This window comes from Esox lucius, chromosome 1 (assembly GCF_011004845.1).
Source record: "Esox lucius isolate fEsoLuc1 chromosome 1, fEsoLuc1.pri, whole genome shotgun sequence".
In the NCBI taxonomy this organism is placed as follows: Eukaryota; Metazoa; Chordata; class Actinopteri; order Esociformes; family Esocidae; genus Esox; species Esox lucius.
The window spans coordinates 33775255-33800138 of NC_047569.1; the positions used below are offsets into that span (position 1 = coordinate 33775255).

A 24884-nucleotide genomic window follows, 5' to 3' on the forward strand; every position below is an offset into this window, starting at 1 on the left:
TGTTGCCAGTGTTTTGGTGGATCAAGCTTGTTTTGGTGGTTTTAGTGAGTTTTGGGGGTGAGATTAACTGTTTTGCAACAATGCATCTTGGTAATGCACACTGTGTGAACTGTTGTGTCATTTTGGATTCAGTATTGACCGATGCTTGTAAGCAATCGAGAAAAACTGTAAAGTGACAGTAACTCAGGAAAGATCCATGTGAACAGAGAACATATGGTGCGTGCGTGTGAAAGAGAGAGAGGGTCTGTGTGGACAGTGGTGCCGACCGAGGCATGATGATGTCACATGGTCCTGGCCAGACATGTCCTGCCCCTGCTGTTCCCGTGCAGAGACCCTGTTCACCCAGCCCTCTCACACTGCCAGGAACTTGAGAAGCCACTGTCAAAAACAAACAAAGAGAAGCCAGTTTTGTGGACAGCCTTGCATTCAAGTTTGGGCCTAGGACCCAGGTCTGTTAAGGTTCAGGATATCCTGGTCTGGACACTGCATTTATGTACAGTCTGGAACGGTACGGGGCACGTTGACGTTTGTCTGCATACAGGGTGGCGACCGGTGTCTTGGTTTGAACTGAGACGGTTTGGATTAGGGTTGGTTGTGCGGTTAATAAGAACTCACTGCGTTGATTCCTCCGTGGCTGACGTCAGGGTGGCTCTCTGATTTATACAGGGCTAGGGAGAGGAGACACGATTAAAGCAGGTTTTCATCACCAGCAACTCAACATGTCTCACCAGGGTGTGTACAATTGTGTGTGTTGCAATGAAGTACAGTACATACAGTACCTACTGTGTAAACTGCTCGTCGATCTGTACATAATATCCTGTAAATGTACACTTACGCATGCAATGGGTGTGAGCGTGCCTACAGACCTACCGAATAACTTGCGCAGCCTGGTGACACAGGCCACAAATCCATGGAAAGGCAGTTGAGGCTGCCCAGAGCCGAACCTCTCCCACAGCACCTGCATGACCTGGTCGTCACACTGCACGCCTAGCAGGAGGGACAGATGAGAGAAGGGCAGTGGGGAAATGGGTTATCCATTCAGGAGTTAGGGGGGTAAACTGTCAGAAGGATATGAGAATGTGTGAGGGGCTGAGTGTGTGTTTGACTGTGTATGTGTGTGTGTGTGTGTTCACAGACCAGCAGTCTGAAGGGCCAGACTCAGTTCAAAGGGGCTCATGGTCCCTGAAGAGTCCTCATCATACTTGAAAAAGATTGTCTGAAAGAGAGAGACAGGGACACAGTGAGTGTGAATGACAGGGAGATGAACAGCTGTGCCCAAGCATTGTTAGTAAGTATGCATCAGTGCTTTGAATTGGACATCCTAATTCACTGAATGCCATGGTATATAAGCCCATATACCCCATGAATGACATCACACAACATTTTACAGTTCTAAAAGCGTTGGTAATAAGGCATGCTGAGGGCCAGCTGTATTAAAAACACCTTATTGCCAAATGAATACAGCATAAGCCCTTCTGGCTTTATTGCTAAAGTACACAGCACTCCCTCTTTAATTAGCGCTTAATAAATACACGCCACTCCCTGTGGTTTTGTTGCTCAAATATACATTTAAAAGGTGCAACGCCGGTCACATGAGCACCGCACTGAAAGGGCCAAGCTCCCCCAGCAACATCCTGCTGTCTCAGACATCTGAACCCCACCAAAAACACAGTGGAGCTGAGGTTCAGGTGTGCAGCAGGTCGTCTGGGGAAGGAGATACACTGCTCTCCCTTTTATTAGGTCACCGTCGGATGTCACTCCAGTTTTGTCTTCTAAACCAATGAATTGTTTGACAGGTGGGACTTTTCAGATGGATGGTCACGTGACCACGTTCAACTGAACCTCTTACACGTTGTACCTTATCCTAGTGAGTTATTCTACTGCATGTACAGTATATATACAATATATGTATATAGAGTACACGGGATATGTATATGTATACTGTCACCCCCCCCCCCCCCCCCCCACCGCTCCACCACCTGCAGAGTGCGAAGAGAGGCCAGTAGAGGCTCCGTCTGCTCCTGGGTCAGACAGCCACGCCCCCCAGTCTGACAGCAACGTTAAGGATGGTCTTCGAACAAAGAAAGAGGTGCTCAAAAGCACTCGGGTCCACATCCGCAAAGCATGTCAGAGCATTAGGGCTGATCTTGGATCAGTTTAGCCTTTTACATCACAATGAATACGATTATAAGGAGGGATCCTTGTTTCCTGCTCCCTCTCTGAGAATGAATACGGACCCTTGCAAAAACAACAAACAAGAAAAACAAAGACAGTAATGGCTGATGAAAGACTTTGACAACTGGACAAATAAAAGGATACATCCTCCCCAAAGATGAGCTGTCTACATGTCTCCAGTGGTAGCTGGTATTCTTTCTCCAGCACTGATAGGGGATGGGAGATTGGAGTGGGCAGAAGAGGGGGGAGAGTAGAGTGGTGGGGGGTGGGGGGGGGGGTATTAGCTATGAGGTTTAACAGAGACTTGAAGTTACATCTCTATTCCCTGAAAGTTTTGATTATCCGCCCAAGGAGATCTGGCTACTCTGCCCCCACCTAGTGGTTGGTGGTAGTACAGCGTGAAGAATATTCCACTGGCAGGACCGGTATCCCCAGATGAGAGATAACTCTATATGTTGACTAAGTTCAGCAACCCAAGTTTGTTGATGATCTAACCTGAGTTAACCAGCTCCATGAACTCCTTAGCATTCAGCCTGCCATCCTGCCGGCGAGACAGAAAAGGAGTTTTACAGTCTAAAAAAGACACATCTGTTCCTATAGTCGAGTTTGATTCTCAAATAAAACAATCCCTACCGGCCCGGCCACCTCATCAAAGGTCTTCTGAATTTTCATGCGGTCCTCTGGCTGGACTGGAGGAGTTGACATTGTCTGCGAAGAACACAAGCAATGCCCAACATCAGACAGACAGACAGATGGGCAGAAAGACATTGGCAGAGGCTTTCCTATACTGGAGAGCGGTAACACTGCAGGAAAGACCCATGGTCTGTCTCACCATGAGGAGGGCAGTGGAGCAGCTGACGCTGTAAGTCCTGGAGAACACAGAGGAGCAGGATTAGTCTTTGCGGTGAAGTGACACGTCATCATCGTGGTCCTCGTAATCTCTGTACCTCAGATCGTTGCCTGTTTTGGAGTAGATGCGGATGAAGAAATCTGACGGCTGGTTGGGGCTGTTGGTCGACACGATGATAATGTAGTTTCCTGGGTCGAGCTTCACCTCCTTCCACACCGCCCTACGAAAAAGGGAGGTAAGGAGGTGAAAATGTGCACATCCACCTCATCGTGTGGGGGACAGAAAAAACACTGGTAATGACAATAATAAAAAGTCTGCAATTCTGATAATGCGCCGACAAAAGAATTTAAATGCACGAAGTGACAATGTTTCGATCACAAAGGGTCTTCACCAGGTCAACCTCAAAACGTTGTCGCTTTGTGCGTTTGAAGTAATTTAAATGTCTTTGTTAAATGAAAGAAGGTGACACATTTTCCATGAAGACTTGCTGATTAAGTACCTGGTGGACTGGTACTTCCCTGAGCTCCCTACAGGCTGCTGGGAAGAGAAGAACTTCTGGTCCAGACACAGGCCCTTGAGCTACAGGGGGAGCAAGAACGGATGGCAGAATAGCAATGCAGAGACAGAAAAGAGGGAGGTGGGAGAGACATGTTGGTTTGAATAGAGGGTTGGAGGAGGTGTGTGATAGGAAAGAGAGGTGAAGGGGCAGGCATTGGTTTTATGTTAAACGTCATACAATTGTCTAGGAAGATATTTCATAATGTTTTCAGGTGCTTACCTCTGAAGGAACCTGCATGAACAGAAAATACCTCAGATTAACTGAAAATGTAGACCATCTTGATTCCCAGTGCATACAACAACCCCCCTTAACACCCGCCCCCCCACCCCGAGTCCATCATACCCCAACCCCCACACCTCCCCGGTCCCTCATACCCCAACACCTCCCCGGTCCCTCGTACCCCAACCCCCACACCTCCCCGGTCCCTCGTACCCCAACCCCCACACCTCCCCGGTCCCTCGTACCCCAACCCCCACACCTCCCCGGTCCCTCGTACCCCAACCCCCACACCTCCCCGGTCCCTCGTACCCCAACCCCCACACCTCCCCGGTCCCTCGTACCCCAACCCCCACACCTCCCCGGTCCCTCGTACCCCAACCCCCACACCTCCCCGGTCCCTCGTACCCGGTAGATGTGGAAGGCGATTTGGAGGAAGTTGATTTTAGCCTTATTTCTCCGGTTTTTCTGCAGTAGTTCTACCAGCACGGTGCACTGCTTTGCTTTCCCCTTCTGCTGGTCTGCCACTTGCTTCTCCTCTGGTGTCAACTGCCTGTCATCATCATGTTCTGCCAGGTTGAGCTGGAACTGGGGATTCTTCCAGTAAGATCCTACCGAAGAGAGAGAAAGAAAGAGAGAGAGAGACAGAGCGTTAAAGTAGAGATGGATGAAAAGAAAACAAACACAAATAAATACATACATACAGTGGGGAGAACAAGCAGGTTTTCCCACTTACAAAGCATGTAGAAGTCTGTAATTTTTAGCATAGGTACACAACTGTGAGTGACGAAATCTAAAACAAAAATCCACAAAATCACATTGTATGATTTTTAAGTAATTAATTAGCATTTTATTGCATGACATTCCGGTAAGTATTTGATACATCAGAAAAGCAGAACTTAATATTTGGTACAGAAACCTTTGTTTACAATTACAGAGATCATACGTTTCCTGTAGTTCTTGACCAGGTTTGCACACACTGCAGCAGGGATTTTGGCCCACTCCTCCACACAGACCTTCTCCAGATCCTTCAGGTTTTGGGGCTGTCGCTGGGCAATACGGACTTTCAGCTCCCTCCAAAGATTTTCTATTGGGCTCAGGTCTGGAGGACCTTGAGATGCTTTTTACGGAGCCACTCCTTAGTTGCCCTGGCTGTGTGTTTCGGGTCGTTGTCATGCTGGAAGACCCAGCCAAGGCCTATCTTTAATGTTCTTACTGAGGGAAGGAGGTTGTTGGCCAAGATCTCGCGATACATGGCCCCATCAATCCTCCCCTCAATACGGTGCAGTCGTCCTGTCCCCTTTGCAGAAAAGCATCCCCAAAGAATGATGTTTCCACCTCCATGCTTCACGGTTGGGATGGTGTTCTTGGGGTTGTATTCATCCTTCTTCTTCCTCCAAACATGGCGAGTGGAGTTTAGACCAAAAAGCTAAATTCTTGTCTCATCAGTCCACATGACCTTCTCCCATTCCTCCTCTGGATCATCCAGATGGTCATTGCCAAACTTCAGACGGGCCCGGACATGCGCTGGCTTGAGGAGGGGGACCTTTCAATCCATGACGGCGTAGTGTGTTACTAATGGTTTTCTTTGAGATTGCGGTCCCAGCTCTCTTCAGGTCATTGACCAGGTCCTGCCGTGTAGTTCTGGGCTGATCCCTCACCTTCCTCATGATCATTGATGACCCATGAGGTGAGATCTTACATGGAGCCCCAGACCGAGGGAGATTGACCGTCATCTTGAACTTCTTCCATTTTCTAATAATTGCGCCAACAGTTGTTGCCTTCTCACCAAGCTGCTTGCCTATTGTACTGTAGCCCATCCCAGCCTTGTGCAGCTCTACAATTTTATCCCTGAAGTCCTTACACAGCTCTCTGGTCTTGGCCATTGTGGACAGGTTGGAGTCTGTTTGATTGAGTGTGTGGACAGGTGTGTTTTATACAGGTACCGAGCTCAAACAGGTGCAGTTAATACAGGTAATGAGTGGAGAACAGGAGGGCTTCTTAAAGAAAAACTAGCAGGTCTGTGAGAGCCAGAATTCCTACTGGTTGTTAGGTGATCAAAAACGTATGTCATGCAATAAAATGCAAATTAATAATAAAAAAATCATACAATGTGATTTTCTGGATTTTTGTTTTAGATTCCGTCTCTCACAGTTGAAGTGTACCTATGATAAAAATGACAGACCTCTACATGCTTTGTAAGCGGGAAAACCTGCAAAATCGGCAGTGTATCAAACACTTGTTTCTCCCCACTGTACACACAAAAACACGAAACACTCACGACTGTTAGTAGAATTGCCCCCTGCGGTTGAGCCTGGTACCCAGGATCCTTTGTAGGAGGTGAGAGTCCAGTCAGAGGCGGGCGTGGCGGGGGGGTCCGTGCTTGTGTCCTCGTCCACTATGGGGTCGGGCTCCACACTGCACATCTCCACTGTGTTGAACAGCTGGCTGAAGTCCTCCACACTGATCCTGACACACACACAGAGGAAATGCAGGGTTAGAAACTTTAGGGAACATTAACTGCTTTACACTTTACACTTTACACGTGAGAAACTGTTGCCGCATTGAACTCTGTAGAGTTCTTCGGCTAGTGGTCTGTGTATAGAGTTCTAACTAGAACCCTGTATGGGTTCTAGTCAAAAAAAGTCCCTGTCTGATAGGTTCGACCAGCCTCGGCTAGCCTTTCAAATTTCCATTTCATCACAACACATACAGTATGTCATTAAGCCTAATACTTCTGATTTAGAGGCCATTTCAGTGCTTTAAGTCACCTTGTGTTGACTGGCAAAGTGATGTGTAACAGCCATGTGACATTTTATGAAGACACCCCTCTTTTTGAATTAATACCTGGGTGAGAGAATAATTCCTGTTGATGGGATTGATAATTTTTGTACAGTAGCTAGGTACTGTAAAGAAAACTCCTAGTGAGGATAAGTGAACAAATTAAAAAGCTCCTTTTGAGCGGGCTGATAATTAGGCCAGTTAACAAAATGAATGTGTACTTAACAATCTGACAGTGATAGATTACTATTTTTAATGGTTCCCGGTGGATTTTTAAGCAATTTGAGTGAAAAGCATTTTGGGAGCTAAATGGACCTGTTTTAGGTGAACACAAAAGTTGGCTCACCGAAAAGATCCCTCTTAAAAGAAATGCCCATTATGTGTAATTCCTATTGGAACATACCCATTCACTAGTATGTCAGTGTAGCCAGTGGAATAATCACCCACAACCTGCATTCAAACTGACAGGTTCAGAAATATAAAAACCTTAGTCACAGAAAACCATTTGTCAGTCATTTCAGTAATGGTTAAAATAAATTCAAATAAATTAAATTACTAACAGACTGGATTAGTTTTCAATTATAATATAAATGACCCAATCAATGTACATGCAAAAGCACAGCTATCATACCAAACTATTAAGAAAGACACCCTGCAATAGATCATGCTGAGAATTAATTAATATGATGTAGAACTCAATGCCTTGTGAATCAAATTTCCTTTTCTCTCAAATATGGTTCTTTACATGTTAAGGTTCTAGGTAGAACCGTTTGCTTTTCAAAGAAACCTTGTCTCCCAAAAAGGGTTCTTCAGATCAAAACGGTTCTTGGTAGAACCGTGCAAAGAACCGTGGTAGGGATCGGGTTCTACCAAGTATCGCGGTAACAAATAGGCATAAATTTTTTCTGTTTTAAAATGGAGGTGGTGTTTGATTGCCTTTCATTCCTAAAGTAGAGCTTTAATCAACAGTTAACAAAATATAAGGCTGCATTCACACAAGTGGCCTAGTTCTAATCATTTTACTACTCATTTTGGCAAATCAGATCATTTCAAATTAGGCTTCTTTCAGAGCTGATCTGATAGGCCAAAGACTAGTTATAACAACAACAAAAAACATCAGAATCGTGCCATATTTTGTGCTTGCTCCAAGTAGAATATTTACAGGTTTTGTTAAAGATTTTCCATATGGGCCACATATAATAACTCACACCTACACATAATTGGTATGTGTTATTACACATTCATTCATCACATCTATTCACAGCTGTGTAAATAAAAACAAAGTATTAAAATACAGAACGGTTCATGTACTGCATGTTCAGGTTGTTGTGAGGCTGTAATGGCAGAACCTACCAGAACTCTCCATCCTCACTGTTTTTCAGGTGAATCCTTTTCTTTTCGTCACCGTCCACATCATCCCAGTCTTTACTCCTGCAGTGACACACAAAGGCACTTGAGCAAATTAAAACACACACACAGCCAAGCACGCGCACAAAGACCCACACATATGTCCTCACTTGTCACTCCAGGGCCCAGAGTACTCCACAAAGCCCCAGGGGTTTCTCAGCCTCAGTAGCAAGGTCTCACCAGCTGACCTTTTCACCTGAATTAAGCGAACACACACACACAGACAATTCAGCCTCGATACAAACACAAATTCAGGCCAATTCACTGAAAATATAAATGTAAAGAAATGTTGGGGAGACAGTTGGTGGCACGTACCGTGTCACGGTCTGTGATGGCGTAGGCATGGCCCCTCACCAGTCCCACTGCAGTTACCGTGCCGATCTCTGTGGTGTTCTTGGCCTGTGGACACACAGCCATACAGCTCAGGTCACCACAGTACCAATCACACTCACAGTACCAATCACACTCACAGTACCAATCACACTCACAGTACCAATCACACTCACAGTACAGTACCAATCACACTCACAGTACAGTACCAATCACACTCACAGTACCAATCACACTCACAGTACAGTACCAATCACACTCACAGTACCAATCCCACTGACAGTACCAATCATAGTACCAATCACAGTACCAATCACACTCACAGTACCAATCATAGTACCAATCACAGTACCAATCACACTCACAGTACCAATCACACTGACAGTACCAATCATAGTACCAATCACAGTACCAATCACACTGACAGTACCAATCATAGTACCAATCACAGTACAAATCACACTCACAGTACCAATCACACTCACAGTACAGTACCAATCACACTGACAGTACCAATTACACTGACAGTACCAATCATAGTACCAATCACAGTACCAATCACACTCACAGTACCAATCACAGTACCAATAAAACTCACAGTACCAATCACACTCACAGTACCAATCACAGTACCAATAACACTCACAGTACCAATCACAGTACCAATAACACTCACAGTACCAATGACCTAAAAAGGTTGGTTGGAGTCATTGTCGTGCCACGTGTGTTAATGTGTGTTTATGTCTGTGCATACGTGTGTGTGCTTCCTTGTGAATGCGAGTACATTGTGTGTGTGTGCGTGTGTGTGTTTATATACCTGTATGAAGCAGCTGAGCAGGCTGCCTCGTGTCAGGGCATCAGAGAGGGCTCTCCACAGGACGGCAGGGGTGCGGGAGGAGACAGAGAGGGAGCAGGCTATGCCCCCTGTGAAGTCCTCCATCGCCTCAGAGATGTTACCCCCCTTCAGACTGCCATATGACCCAATCAGTCTGCACCAGAGGGAGATGGAGGACGAGGAGGGGCAGGAGAAAAGGGGACATGGTGGTGTGCAACAGGGAGATAAAGATACACATGTTGTGTCATTTAGCAGATGCTGTTATTAAGAGTGCCTCACAAAGAGGAGGCGGAAACCTCATAAGAACATTATCAGACACAAGCAGGCAGACACACACACATACTCACACACATACACATTCTCTATGATATTACACACACACACACACACGTACACACACACACACACACACACACACACATATGCTGGTGACTGACTTGGCATAGGCTTTCTCCACCAGGGCGCTCCAGAACTCGTTGCGGGTGCAGGAGTAGCTGAAGAGCAGCCGGCCTCCACGTACAGGCAGTCTGTCGTCCACCACCACCTCCACCCACTCACCATACTGCCAAAACTACCCATGGGTGTCCAAAGACATGTAAAGAGAGAAGGAATTGGGGGGAAAGTTGGATGATGGGACACAGAGGCAAATAGAAGGAGATAGAGAGCTGCAGATATAAAGACAGTATATATATATATATATATATATATACAGGTGCTGGTCATAAAATTTGAATATCATCAAACAGTTGATTTATTTCAGTAATTCCATTCAAAAAGCGAAACTTGTATTTGTTATATTCATTCATTACACACAGACTGATATATTTCAAATGTTTATTTCTTTTAAGTGGGATGATTATAACTGACAACTAATGAAAATCCCAAATTCAGTATCTCAGAAAATTAGAATATTACTTAAGACCAATACAAAAACAATATTTTTAGAAATGTTGGCCAACTGAAAAGTATGAACATGAAAAGTATGAGCATGTACAGCACTCAATAATTAGTTGGGGCTCCTTTTGCCTGAATTCCTGCAGCAATGCGGCGTGGCATGGAGTCGATCAGTCTGTGGCACTGCTCAGGTATTATGAGAGTCCAGGTTGCTCTGATAGTGGCCTTCAGCTCTCCTGCATTGTTGGGTCTGGCGTATCGCATCTTCCTCTTCACAATACCCCATAGATTTTCTGTAGGGTTAAGGTCAGGCGAGTTTGCTCGCCAATTAAGAACAGGGATACCATGGTCCTTAAACCAGGTACTGGTAGCTTTGGCATGGTGTGCAGGTGCCAAGTCCTGTTGGAAAATGAAATCTGCATCTCCATAAAGTTGGTCAGCAGCAGGAAGCATGAAGTGCTCTAAAACTTCCTGGTAGACGGCTGCGTTGACCTTGGACCTCAGGATACACAGTGGACCAACACCAGCAGATGACATGGCACCCCAAACCATCACTGACTGTGGAAACTTTACACTGGACTTCAAGCAATGTGGATTCTGTGCCTCTCCTCTCTTCCTCCAGACTCTGAGACCTTGATTTCCAGAGGAAATGCGACAGCTGAAACCCATGTCTTGCATACGTCTGTGCGTGGTGGTTCTTGAAGCACTGACTCCAGCTGCAGTCCACTCTTTGTGAATCTCCCCCACATTTTTTAATGGGTTTTGTTTCACAATCCTCCCCAGGGTGCGGTTATCCCTATTGCATTTACATTTTCCTTACCTTGGCCTCTCTATTAATGTGCTTGGACACAGAGCTCTGTGAACAGCCAGCCTCTTTAGCTATGACCTTTTGTGTCTTGCCCTCCTTGTGCAAGGTGTCAATGGTCGTCTTTTGGACAGCTGTCATGTTAGCAGTCTTCCCCATGATTGTGTTGCCTACAGAACTAGACTGACCATTTAGAGACCATTTAAAGGCCTTTGCAGGTGTTTTGGGTTAATTAGATGATTAGAGTGTGGCACCAGGTGTCTTCAATATTAGACCTTTTCACAATATTCAAATTTTCTGAGATACTGAATTTGGGTTTTTCATTAGTTGTCAGTTATAATCATCAAAATTAAAAGAAATAAACACTTTAAATATATCAGTCTGTGTGGAATGAATGTATACATTATACAAGTTTCACTTATTGAATGGAAGTACTGAAATAAATCAACTTTTTGATGATATTCTAATTTTATGACCAGCACCTGTATATATATATATATATATATATATATATATATATATATATATATATATACATACTGTCTTTATTTAGACAGTGCATACATGGATGCACTACTGTATATAGAGAGAGAGACTGGGCTACAGACAGTTGACATCAGAGACTGGGCTACAGACAGTAGACATCAGAGACTTGGCTACAGACAGTTGACATCAGAGACTGGGCTACAGGCAGCGAGAGTGCTAACATTTGATCTTTTGTCCAGATCTTGTCCACATTGATGTAGGAGTAGATTATTAATTGACCCATTGTGATCAGATATTCTAAGTGTAAACAGAAAAGGTTAAGATGAGGGAATAGAGAAGATGTTAAAACCAGGTATGTGCATCTGTTTTTCTCAGAGTAGTGGCTACTTACAAGTCTGGACTAAACCCTCAACATAACCCCCTCCGGCTCTCCAGTCTCCCTTTTCCAACATGCTTGGTCATGCTATACATTCTTTTCCCAGATGGCCAAGTCACCTGAGATAATATCTGAGCAATTCCCAAACTCCCTTTCAGCATGTGGGAACGCCTTTGTGGCCATGAATCCCACACACCCACTCGCCTCCACCGACTGAATTAAGTGCTTTTCTCACATTTAAACGAGCAAATATTGGTTTATGAAATTGTTATGTTTCGTAAACATGTTTGGTACTTGGCAATCAAATCTGCTGCAGACTTCCTTTGATGAGTGAGAGAGCCAGGTTTGGGGTAGCCTGCCGTGTGGAGTAGGCCCCAGCAGCCTGGGACTCCACGGCCTGAGATTGCCAGAAACACCTGAGAGGCGTAGCAGTCAAATGCACCGCGTTAAAGTGCAGCTGCTTCCCTGCGACCTGGGTCCATTCCCTGGTGGTGGAACACAGGCAGTCCACATCCACCAAACGTCCCCATTTGGTACATACAAAACAATCACAATGATGTCCAGTGTGACTAATGAGGGACTGAACCTCTGATTTAACTGTGAACCAGAACACTAGACAATATTTTTTTCCCCCCGGGTCAGATAACAACCGTTCAGGGCGTGACTCTCCTCCATTTCAGGTTCAGATATTTCCTCCCCACACGTCAACGTTCCTGAGACACTGGAAATCTGCCAACACGCTGTTACTTCCTACCGTGGACACGTTGGTCTACGCGAGTGATCAATGTTGGGAATCATCAGGGCAAGTAGTTATACAAGCATTGGTCAGATGTGGGAACGTGCCATCTACTCCCATTGAGATGGGAACGTGCCATCTACTCCCATTGAGATGGGAACGTGCCATCTACTCCCATTGAGATGGGAACGTGCCATCTACTCCCATTGAGATGGGAACGTGCCATCTACTCCCATTGAGATGGGAACGTGCCATCTACTCCCATTGAGATGGGAACGTGCCATCTACTCCCATTGAGATGGGAACGTGTCATCTACTCCCATTGAGATGGGAACGTGCCACCTACTCCCATTGAGATGGGAACGTGCCATCTACTCCCATTGAGATGGGAACGTGTCATCTACTCCCATTGAGTAAAAAGCCCATGGGATTCCAGGGCATCTATACAGTGTTGCCGGTACGTAACCATGTAGTCCATAACCAGGCATCCGGGTACTCGGGCGGCCAACCAGGGCAGATGGCACCGCCAAACCCCAGTTCCCCTGGAACAGAGAGTGAGGTGACGCCGTTCACCCGGAGGGGGCTTTTAGGCCAGTGCAAATGACTGTACGATGATGAGGACAGGGGGCATGTGTGTGGAAATGAGATAGGGAGTGGGTGGAAGGTGTGTGGGCCAAAGTGACTGAGTGTGTGTGGGGGTGTGTGTGAGGGAGGCGGTGGAGCTGTTTCAGGGGGGTCAGCATGGTGGAGGGAGGGGGCGATTTAACGTCCCCCTTCTTAGTGTACTGGAGGATGGGAGGTGGTAAATCTACAGGGGTAATTATACAGAAGTGCAAGGACACCTTCTGGTAATAACCTACAGCTTAGTTATGCTACCGCAACCCCTAACACACACTCTGCCCTACACACACTAAAACACACTCTGCCCTACACACACTAACACACACTCTGCCCTACACACACTAACACACACTCTGCCCTACACACACTAAAACACACTCTGCCCTACACACACTAACACACACTCTGCCCTACACACACTAACACACACTCTGCCCTACACGCACTAACACACACTCTGCCCTACACGCACTAACACACACTCTGCCCTACACGCACTAACACTAACGCACTCCCTTTGTTCCTTTGAGGGCTATAATTCCACGTCTCCATCTAGACCACATTCTCAGTCCTACCTCTGCACCACTCTTTCCCCAAGACATGCTGCTCTATTAAGGGAGGGCAACCCCTACTGCGATAACATAAAGCAGAAAGTACCGTGAAGTGGAAGATGCCTGCGTAGGGCTCTGCCAGGCTCTGATTGGGTGGAACCACTCTGTCAATCAGATTGGAGTGCATGGTGAGTGAGGACAGGGCCGCCAGTAACCAACAGTCACCTATTTAGAAATAGGAGGGGAAAAAAGATGTTCATGGGCAATCTGCATGTTAACTAGCAGTACGGTTGTTTGGTTGAAATGAATAATATCCTGAGGTTGGAGGAAGTGCTGTCGCTGCATATTGCCCACATGCGCTCTTGCACACAAACACACACACGTAACCAAGCATGTTGACCTATCCAACACACGCACACATTCCTCTCTAATGGTGAACGGCTGCTATGTGCCCACTGAGAGGAAGGAATGAGGTGTTGATGTTGGATGCAAAAACAGGCGCACACACAAACACACAGTCACGCGCGTAACACACACTAACACTTTAGAGTTTTGCCACACGAAAGCACAAACGACAATGAAAAAGCATCGGGAACACCCACTTCTTCACACCAATGTAAAACAGATGATGACAAACAAAGAACATTGTGTTTCATGGGAGAGAAGGGGCGTGATCACAGGGTCACTAAAGAGCCTCTCAGCCATAGAAGATACTTTCATTCCAAGAGGCTTACAGTCAGTTACATGGGCATACATTTAACATATGGTCCGGCCCGGAGTGGGATGTGAGAGGACCGAACCCTGTGATGTTGGAGTAGAGCCATTGGCGCCTGTGATGGGGTGACATATTCACTGAGAAAAAGATCCTGACCCACTTCACAACCAAGATGGTTTTTTTTTACCAACTTGAACAATAATGGTCATGAAAACTAATGAAATTAAGCTTGACTGCACTGGCCAGGACTGCATAAAGCTTGTGGCTGTGTAAATGATACCTCTAAACCTAACTACAGTATCTCACAAAAGTGAGCACACCCCTAAGTGAAAATGTCAAAATTGGGCCCAATTAACCATGTTCCCTCCCCGGTGTCATTTGACTCGTTGGTGTTACAAGGTTTCAGGTGTGAATGGGGAGCAGGTGTGTTAGATTTTGTGTTATCGCTCTGGCACTCCTTCATACTGGTCACCGGAAGTTCACACTTTGGTACTATTTTCACAAGAACATAAAATGTTTTCATAATTGACCATCTTAACTTTAAGCACATTTTCAAATAACGGAATAGAAACTGCAAGGTTACTTTTCACCAATGTGTTAATCTAGAAACACATTTCACATTGCAATGGTCACATAACTTTAGATTAGATTGTTTTCTCATTTATTAAAATACCTTTTACTTTCAATTAATGTAACTGCTCTTCATTTATAACCACTTAGCCATTTGGTTTCACATGACATTTTCTACTATGTGCAGCTTGAGAATAACAGAATGACAACCCAACAACCCATGATTTGCATGAAACCCCTTCATAAATCAGAGATACATTTTATATTCCCAGAACCTCTAAATCTCTCTGCGTAATCCCAGAGACAGAGGTGGGAGCAGGCCATTTTGGCCATGTTGAGATAGATGCCTGATAACCATCGATCTGGGCTCAGCCCAGAGTAATTAAGTAAATAAGGGGGCGTTCACTCATATAATGTATGAAACCAGACACCTCTTATGTCCCGGTATAAAACCACAAAACTATTGAAAGGAAGTGAGGTTAGGCTATGTACAGCTCCTAATCGATTTTGGAAATCAATCATTCCTTCCTCCGTGTGCTTGCAATGCCAGAACAAAAGGGACAAGGCTGCAAAGTGCTTTTTGTTAACTGAGCTACAATCAACAATGTCTAGGCCAAAATATACCTATACCTAAAGTACAGACACATCAGAAGAGCAATCAAAGGCTATTCCAACCAAGCCTTCTTGTAACAGCTTTGTACAGCTGTCACCAAATGAGGGACTCATATCACGGATATTCCAGCCACAAGCCAGGCCAATCAGATGACTCACAACGGATTTCAAATGAAGATACAGACATTACAGTTTCTCTCTAAAACTATGCCCCAGTATTGTTAAATGACTGTATGATGGTTGAAACCTTCTCCAATGTAGCTATTGCTTATGGACAAAGGCATAGCCTTCTAGCTTAATCAGTCTGGACAAAGGCCCAATGAGTAAATGCTAACCTATTTCTCTTGTTGTAAAGATGTGAACGTTGATGTGAGCAATATCTTGTTTATAGAATTTCTTAGTAATGTTTGGATTGTGAGATCCAAATCTCTGTCTATCTTTGGAACACACCTCTCTGTTGACTTGGGTCATTCTCACTGTAAACCTGTACTCCCCATAGAAGGTAAATCAACCATTTTATGAATTAATTAACACCCTGGATGTTTCTTACAAATAGGCAAATTACTAGATTGACAATCAATATTTAATTTGCATTTAATACATCTTCAGTTGAGTGACACATGATTCAAAAAGCCCTTTGTGAAAACGGCTGACATAAAAAGGGCTATCGAAATGTGTTTGACTGAATTTGAGAGCCAGATCTCATAAATATGCAGAGTAAAAAGAATAGGACCCAGAAATGAATTCTGAGGGGAACTGCTTTGTTAAAATCAAGAATTAGAGATTCAGCCCTGTCCGTTACAATATGTCCATTACAATATGACTGTTACAATATGTCTGTTACAATATGTCCATTACAATATGTCTGTTACAATATGTCTGTTACAATATGTCTGTTACAATATATCTGTTACCATAGCCTCCAAGTTCTATAAGGTTTTTTAACCATTTTTAAACCATGAGTAAGTGTCAGTGGCAACACTATATTTCAGTAAGAGAAGAAAATGTAGAGATACTTTTGGAATAACCCCAGAAAAGAGATTTAGATTCAAAATATGCATTAGAGCTCCAGAGATGAGAGGGGCAGTAATAACCAGCAGACCTGGGTCAATTATGTTGTGTTTATGTGATTACATGAATGTAATCATAATACTTAACCAAAATAAATGTGGTGTGGTGAAATATGTTTACAAATTTAAGGAATACACAACTGGTGGTGAATCACTGTAAGGCTACAAGGGTCATTAGTTTGGAGTTTTGCATTAAACGTGTTGATAAATCACCCAATTTAAAGCTTTTCTTGAACTGTAAATATTCCACTAAGCTCTCAGTATACAAGTCTTTAAACACAGTAAAAACACACATTAAATGATTTACATGCAATGGTTCATGTCTGACATTAAACGTGTCTGTATCATTATGAAAAATGATAAACACAAATATGGCCGCTGGGCTGAAGGGGTGTTGTCATGCGTTAGTTTGTAGTGTAGCCTAGATTCTAATTTCAGCATCGTTTAGAAATTTTGTGATTAGAAGATTTCACTGGACAGAATCTTGCAGCACATTTTATGTAACTTAAATCATGTGTAGGCCAAGAGAGCGTTAATGTGAGGGAAATATTTATATACACAATATAAATTATATGATATATATAGCATTTACTTTTTTTTCGGAAAGAGCTGATTTTCTAAAATATGAAATATGCGCATATGCTTGAATGGGCTCTGTTTCAAAGTATTACTGGATTTAAGATCGATTTAGCAAATCATTTTAATATAAAATATATCTGTTGACTGTGATCTTGTCAGTGCGATGTGCGATTTTATTGTTTAATGAACAATACAACGAACTATTGATTTACTTGCTGCAGCATATAAATCAATTCAATGTTATTATATTATTTATAAAATACATTTTATTATTACAATAATGTCTTTGTACATTATTTATTCATAATTGATACACAATCTTTGTGCTTATTCAATGGTTTTATAAAAAAAAATCTGAGAATCTGGTAAACTCTTCCGTTTAAATGGGGATCATAGAAACATAGCCTCTTTTTTTTTTTACAGGCAACAGGCCTGTATTTCATAGGAAAGGAGTGGACGTTTCGCAGGGCAATCTGGTTATCCAGGAAAAACGGAAAACTGGACTGTGAATATATGCCTATACGTTAACGCAATGGTAATCCATCGCACAAACATGCACATTTGTGTTCAATTCATTCAGCAAAATATCTTATTTTGAGAGCTACTTAGAAAAGACACACAAAACTTACCCAGCTGGCCCTGGCAGATGTCGGTGGTGGACATGGTGTCCTCCACAAACACCGCGTTGGCATTGATCTCCTGCAGAGAGATAAGGCGTTCATACAGTTAATTCACCACGGGTTGATTGAGTAAATGTGGAAGAAATGTTACTCATTTCTATATGTAACAGTTGACTGGACGATGACACTGTTCATGATTTGAGACGCATCACAGAAGTATCACGGCTTCTCATAAATTCACCTCAGTTTGGCACTGATATCTATCCTGTCCATTAGCTGTTCTGGTACTTACCGTTAGCTCTGGCTATCAACTATCCATAATCAATCTGGGGCTTGGTTGATGGGACACATACCTTGGGTCGTAGCCACTTGATTTCTTTCTTGGGGTCTGGGTCAAGAGGCAAACCGATTGAGCTTTGATCCGGGGCGAAGGTTGGGTCAGAAAACAGCGAACGGGATTTAACGCCTGCATCACGAAGAGTCGCGTAATCCTGGTCCCGAAATTTTATCGGGTTAGCAATGGACCCAGGGGCGTCCGTTTGAGTGTCCATGTTCGTGATCAGATTGAACCTGTGCCAGAAATTCTATTTTGACTTTGCTTGAAGTCTGTTTTGGGGAATTCGTTCAACAAACACAGTTCTTAAATATACACACATGCACCCACCCATTTGCCGTTAGGGGACATGGCGCCTCCCTTACTCGAACCATACCGGAAAGGTATGCAGAGCCTGGGGCATTCAGTCTTTTCTGTGAGCCTACTCATTTGGTTTCGTTCAGCTAGGAATCATTTATTTGGCTCCCAAATGGATCTTCGTCTAGGGCATTACAAATAGCAAATCTCTAATGGGAACTTGCAATGTTGCCTGTCATTATGTCAGTTTGTGACATTAAAATACATTTAATTTTGACCAAATTTCCATGGCTTACAATGAAATGAGCGCACTTCAAAATGTATGGACCTTTAAATTGTCCTGCTCACTTACTTTAGTGATGAAATACAGTCTTCAGAAATTTTTCTGAAGATCACCGAAAATAGCTAAAAATGCTAAACCGAATGCGAACCAGTGAACCATAATGTCTCTTTCACAAATGCGATTCGGTATAATATGACGTTCATAGAAAAGAAGCATTAAAAAAGTGTAATTAGGCTATTTCTCAAAAAAGCCAGCTTAAGTAAGGGTAATGCAACGGTGCCAGAAACGTACTTTGAAGTCGAATTGGTTCCATTTCAACTGTTGTAAAGTAGACTTATGTTAAACAAGAGTGAAAAGCCGTCTGTGCATAGTGCGTGTGTGATCATAGTGCGTGTGTGCTGTCTGTCACATTTTAAACACAAACGGGCTTTATTGGCATGACAAACATTAAATTACATCGCCAACTCACGTTGGAAATAAGAAAATTTAAATACATAACAATGTTTCAAAAGGATAAAGGCATCGTCAATGATATTATTATTGTAATATATCAGTCTACTTTTGGTATCTCACTCTCTAACATACGCACACTTACCCACATTGCTGACATTAGCATATAGCAACGGTGTCATAATTTCCCATTAAAGTCATGGTATTACTAGGCCTATTTCAGTTGTTGACGCATCATGCCCTCTCCATTAGACCAGCCAAGTCCATCCATGTGAGCTCTGATGCGAGCGCCTTTACACAGTACCAGACAGCAATCAACAGTACGATAGCTTTTACATTACGTCACTAGGTGGCAGTCTGTCTCCGTTAGGTGGTGGAGAGTGGACCCGCATGGAGTTGCGGCCAAAACTATTTTGAAGCGCTTGCACTTCAGATTACCTACCGGGAGGAAACCGCAACGCGGGAAAATTGTAAGCACCCGAAAGTGTTACTAACCTAACATTCTTAAAGACAGGGTAGTGTTTCTACACACAGATATTTTTCCCGCTCTCCTGCAATGACTAGGCTTGTTAATCTAGGCCTATGCCTACTAGCCTACATTCAAATGTGACCTTTTAGTCATTTAGTATGAACTGTTATTCAGAGCGACTTACTGCATTAATCACAATATACCTAGGTGGGACAACCACACAACCCATATTAGCCTATGTAAGTTCATTTTATTCATATAATTAAGTAGTTATCAGCAACTAGACGGAAGAGAAAATACAAAATGCAAATATTAGGTCTAGATAAAGAAAGGCATTAGTGGGGGGAGGTGTGTGTTTCAAACGTTTTCTCCACTGCTCATAGACTGTAGGCCAACCCGTCGTAGGTCCGTGGGTTCGTTATCGATATAAAAAAGACGGACTTGGTTCAAATGCGCTACGGATATGTGCGAGGTTCTGTGACCACAACACTTATTTTGATCTCGCGACGACTCTCAGAGTTCTTTCGTCTGTCACTGGGCCGCTCTCCATCACGCCCGATTAAATCGACGACTACCACAAGAAAGCAATGACCAGCGCTAAACAAACACTAAGAATAGCGACACGAATCCGAAGAATGGTGCCCATTTAGCTCAATTATCCGCTTGCCTGCCCATTCTCTCCGCATGGTCTTTCGAGGCCGGGATAATACGCGATGGCCCTCAATAACAAAGGTCACCGACCCGCCCTAACTACACCGACACTCCCACACCTTCCACAACTCTTTTCACAACCCTTTTGATCCCTAAGACCCCGGCCACAAGTGTCGTTGGACAGGTTCCCAAGGGGGGCCACGGTGAATATGGTATGCTATTTTTCTCAGCAGGGTCAGTCCCTGACTTCTTCAGTTTACCTGTTATATTCCTCAAGGTTTTATGGACAGCTTTATTACCATGAATTGCTAATATGACTGGAATGGTGCTTTTGCTGGACAAATAAAAAAAGTTAAAAAATAAAAAAAACCAATAAAACTTGAAATTAAATTGTGCTGGTTAATGAGAACAATATTTGTAATGTTGGGAATTGCTTTAATACCTCACATTTGACCGCTAACTTTCCATCCACAGTGTCTATGCAGTGAAGTACTTTAGTACAAACGAATCCACAACAGAGGTAATAGAAATAGGACACGTGGTAAAATAAATTAAATTACAATTTTCATAATCGATCTGTAGTAATAGTGAAATTGTAGTGTTTTACAGAACGTCGCAAAATGCATAATTCCTATTGGTCAACAGAAAGCGCACCTGCGTCTGTTGTCAAATGGAAAAGTGACACCCTCCATAGACTTTACTAGACGCAGTTATCGCTCCTCACATCAGTAGCTGTCGACCGCGGCGAGTACAGTCGCTCCGTCGTTTTTTGATTAATAAAACTCTGCTAATTTCTATTCACGCGAGAAAGCAAGCAATGAGTATATTTTAGGGAATCACTGTGCCATACAAATTGCATTTCATTTTATTTAAAGAAAATATGTCGTTTTTACGCCTTTTGTAAACCGGTTGGGATATCTTCTTTGATGGACAATAGTGTTATCTTTCTTGCCTGTAAAACATATTATGCAATAACTGGTGGTGGAAATGCCAACATTTGCAAATATCAATTGAATAATAATTAGATTTTGATTATCTACATGAAAATGTAAGCAAACAGTAAATATTGTTAGCTGAGATGGCAAAACAGTGACGATCAGAGAAAAACCAAAGATGTACAACCATTTTCGAAAGCTGGTCAAAACAAATGTCATGAAAAACAATATTATATGCATGTGAATATTTAGCAGGTAAAGGGGACCAACCTGATGCTCTTACAGGCTATGTGTCAAGATGGCCTCAGAGTACACACTTTATTTTAAAGGAAATCCAGAAATCTAACTGTCTTTGGTTTTTAAACATTGTATTATTATTATCATTGTTTTTATTATATTTACTGGCATGTACAAGAACCTAGTTCAGAGTTCAAATCAAAGTCTCTCCCCTAACCCAGAGGTTTCGCCTCTCTCTCCACCCGCAAGGGACCAACCTCATCTGCCCCACTCTCTTAGAGCTGGCTCACCTGACCCCTGAGGTCATGGTAGGTCACGGCAGCTCATAGCAGTTAGGCTGATCATGTGTACGCATTTGCGTGTGGCTCTCAGGAAAGGAATGGAAGGTTCCAGCAACAGAGCTAGTTATTCCGGTTCTCTCCTTGGTTGCTGGGGGGCTAGAATGACCCTGTGACTGGACCTCGGGTTAGGGTAAGGAGTGTGTGTGTGTTTGTGTGTGTGTGTGTGTACATGTTTGTGCAGAAGGAGCGAGTGTCAGGTTTATAACCACGGTCGTCAGGCACAAAGGGAGCATGTTGGTGTGTGTCGTGTTGGACGATTTAGCAGACAGCCTGTTACTGAGTGGGTGGAGGTGGTGGCAGGGGTTGTATTAATGACCTGGCTAATGTCGGGATGAGAGTGTGAGGGCAACGGGTTACAGTATCCTGTTGCTCCTGTCTTTCTCCATGCTGGTCGTGGGGTTGTTACCGGGGTGGGCGGTGGAGGTCCACCGTCGGCCGGCAGAATCCACGGTTCTACCGAGAAAACTCACAGCAGACATGTAGGGGTGCTAAAATTGATTACGCGTTAAGGTGTTGAGGAATAGAGTTTAAAGAAAGAAGGCTACGTGGACATACTTTAAAGCAGGGTTTTAAATATGATTTTACAATGAGTGTAAGACAGAGACCGTGAATGTGGAGCAATGGAATCAGCAGCATTTATGGACTGATACAGAATTACGGTATCAGGCTTCAATTCACTGAAAAGAATCAGTCACTCAGCTATTATTCACTGAAACCGCATTCTTTAGGACATTACTCCTGTTTATGTGACAAAACAACTAAACACACCCCCGTGCTGTTGATGTTAACTTCAGGCTCGTCTGCAGTGCAAAGGCAGTTGTGTCTTTTGAAATCCTCCAGATCCTAGACCCGAGGTTAGCTGTCGGCTTTGTGTGTAGGGTTGCCAGATTTCATAAACAGCGCACCGCACAAAACAACCGCATCTCCAAAAAACAAACTCCGCAAAAAAACCCACCCCCAAACGTTATTTTCCCTATACAACTCTATCTGTAAATTGACCCACCCAAGCCCATTTTTGCCCGCGCACCGTCATTAAAAAATAGCCCAGTCGGGTCGGAATCCTCCCCATCTGGCAACACCGTTCGTGCGGTGCCCTCCGGGTAAATGTCAGACATCAGATGTCATGACCACCCCCTGTACAAGGCACCCCTCAGACGGTCCCTCCCTGCCTATTCAATATCATTATATAACCCCAGAAGAATGGACACCATCTGAATGCATTGTCCCACCGCCTGTTAAGGGGAGGTGTTGAATGGCTGAAGCCGGATGGATGGTCGGGACCGTGTCACCTCTCACCCATCCTCTCTCACTCTCGCTGCGAGGGGTTAGGTGACGAAGGGGGGGGGGGGGAGGGGGGCGTGTAACTTCAGGGTTCGGGTTTCACGTTGTGGTCTTTGTTTTGGAGGAGGGAGGCGGAGGGTGTGGGAATGGTGGGGCTGGTCCAGTCATTCCCAAACGCATCTCTCCCCTCAGCCCCGCCTTCGTTCCCATACCCCAGTTCCCTTCCCCATTTTGGTCCCCAAGGACTGGGTGGAGACAGAGGGGGGGGGGGTGGCTTGGGGGAGGAGGATAGAATGGCATCTGTTAAGAAATGTAATTAAAGCAGTTAATTGGCATTGTACATTCAAAAAAATCAGGTAGAGGCAAGCTGAGGTGAGTTCCTTGGCTGTGACCCAATCTCTGGGGTGTCTTTGGGGGAGGGGATTCTAAATATTACTTAAACCCATCAAATCCTCTCAGATCTCCACTCCCCCATGCGGAGTGAGGGGCGCATTTGGTACTGAACCTGGGTGTTCTTGGTTACCCCTTTAGGTGATAGTAATAATAAATGGAGGTAGAAACAACCATGAAGGAATCCTATGACTGCATGACCGGAAGGCAGAAGAGGTAACTCCGGGAGGGCTGTGAGCTCTGTAAACACGTCAACTGGTTTTGCTGAAACTATTTTGTGCACAGTCACATAATAACACAGACACCTATGAACTGACACGCACACCCACACACAAACACCCACACGACGTACAGAGACACCCACACACCCACACACACACACACCCACACGACGTACAGATACACACACACACACACACACACCCACACGACGTAAAGATACACACACACACACACACACGACGTACAGATACACACACCCACACAACGTACAGATACACACACACACCCCCACACACACTCACACCCCCACACGACGTACAGATACACCCACACACAAACACCCACACGACGTACAGAGACACCCACACACCCACACACACACACACCCACACGACGTACAGATACACACACACACCCACACACACACACACACCCACACGACGTAAAGATACACACACACACACACACACGACGTACAGATACACACACCCACACAACGTACAGATACACACACACACCCCCACACACACACACACCCCCACACGACGTACAGATACACCCACACACAAACACCCACACGACGTACAGAGACACCCACACACCCACACACACACACACCCACACGACGTACAGATACACACACACACCCACACACACACACACACCCACACGACGTAAAGATACACACACACACACGCACACGACGTACAGATACACACACCCACACAACGTACAGATACACACACACACCCCCACACACACACACACCCCCACACGACGTACAGATACACCCACACACAAACACCCACACGACGTACAGAGACACCCACACACCCACACACACACACACCCACACGACGTACAGATACACACACACACCCACACACACACACACACCCACACGACGTAAAGATACACACACACACACACACACGACGTACAGATACACACACCCACACACACACACACACACACCCACACGACGTAAAGATACACACACACACACGACGTACAGATACACACACCCACACAACGTACAGATACACACACACACCCCCACACACACACACACACACCCCCACACGACGTACAGATACACACACACACACACACACACACACCCATACGACGTACAGATACACACACACACAAACACCCACACCCACACTGACACACACCACACGACGTACAGTTACACACACACAC

At 44.4% G+C, this 24884-nt stretch overlaps 1 protein-coding gene across 2 annotated transcripts; it reads right to left on the reverse strand.

The window, feature by feature from the left end:
- On the reverse strand, positions 1 to 19403 carry capn12 (calpain 12). Of its 2 annotated transcripts, XM_029125094.2 has the most exons (23): positions 19298 to 19403; positions 18142 to 18358; positions 17798 to 17867; positions 13729 to 13847; positions 9591 to 9724; positions 9136 to 9307; positions 8304 to 8387; positions 8099 to 8184; positions 7935 to 8012; positions 6082 to 6269; positions 4209 to 4411; positions 3804 to 3815; positions 3525 to 3604; positions 3123 to 3245; positions 3008 to 3044; positions 2809 to 2883; positions 2671 to 2716; positions 2320 to 2381; positions 1980 to 2048; positions 1138 to 1216; positions 871 to 987; positions 616 to 668; positions 1 to 378 (listed from the first exon to the last, which is right to left on the reverse strand). In XM_029125094.2, the coding sequence occupies exons 2-23, from the start codon at positions 18337 to 18339 to the stop codon at positions 352 to 354; spliced, it is 2112 nt and encodes a 703-aa protein (XP_028980927.2). In that variant the 5' UTR covers positions 18340 to 18358; positions 19298 to 19403; the 3' UTR covers positions 1 to 351. The 2 variants fall into 2 exon arrangements, with proteins under 2 accessions (XP_028980927.2, XP_028980920.2); XM_029125087.2 differs by lacking the exon at positions 19298 to 19403 and having other exon boundaries at positions 18142 to 18471.
- Positions 19404 to 24884: the final 5481 nt, after the last annotated feature.

Bases quoted from the DNA above. Each gene is read 5' to 3' on its own strand.
- capn12 (XM_029125094.2), bottom strand. From the start codon at position 18,339: ATGGACACTCAAACGGACGCCCCTGGGTCCATTGCTAACCCGATAAAA. The intron at 9,308-9,590 runs GTCAGTCACCAG...CCTCTGGTGCAG, and splicing joins GTGGAGAAAGCCTATGCCAA to ACTGATTGGGTCATATGGCA. The intron at 2,382-2,670 runs GTTAGATCATCA...ATCCCCTATCAG, and splicing joins CATGGAGCTGGTTAACTCAG to TGCTGGAGAAAGAATACCAG.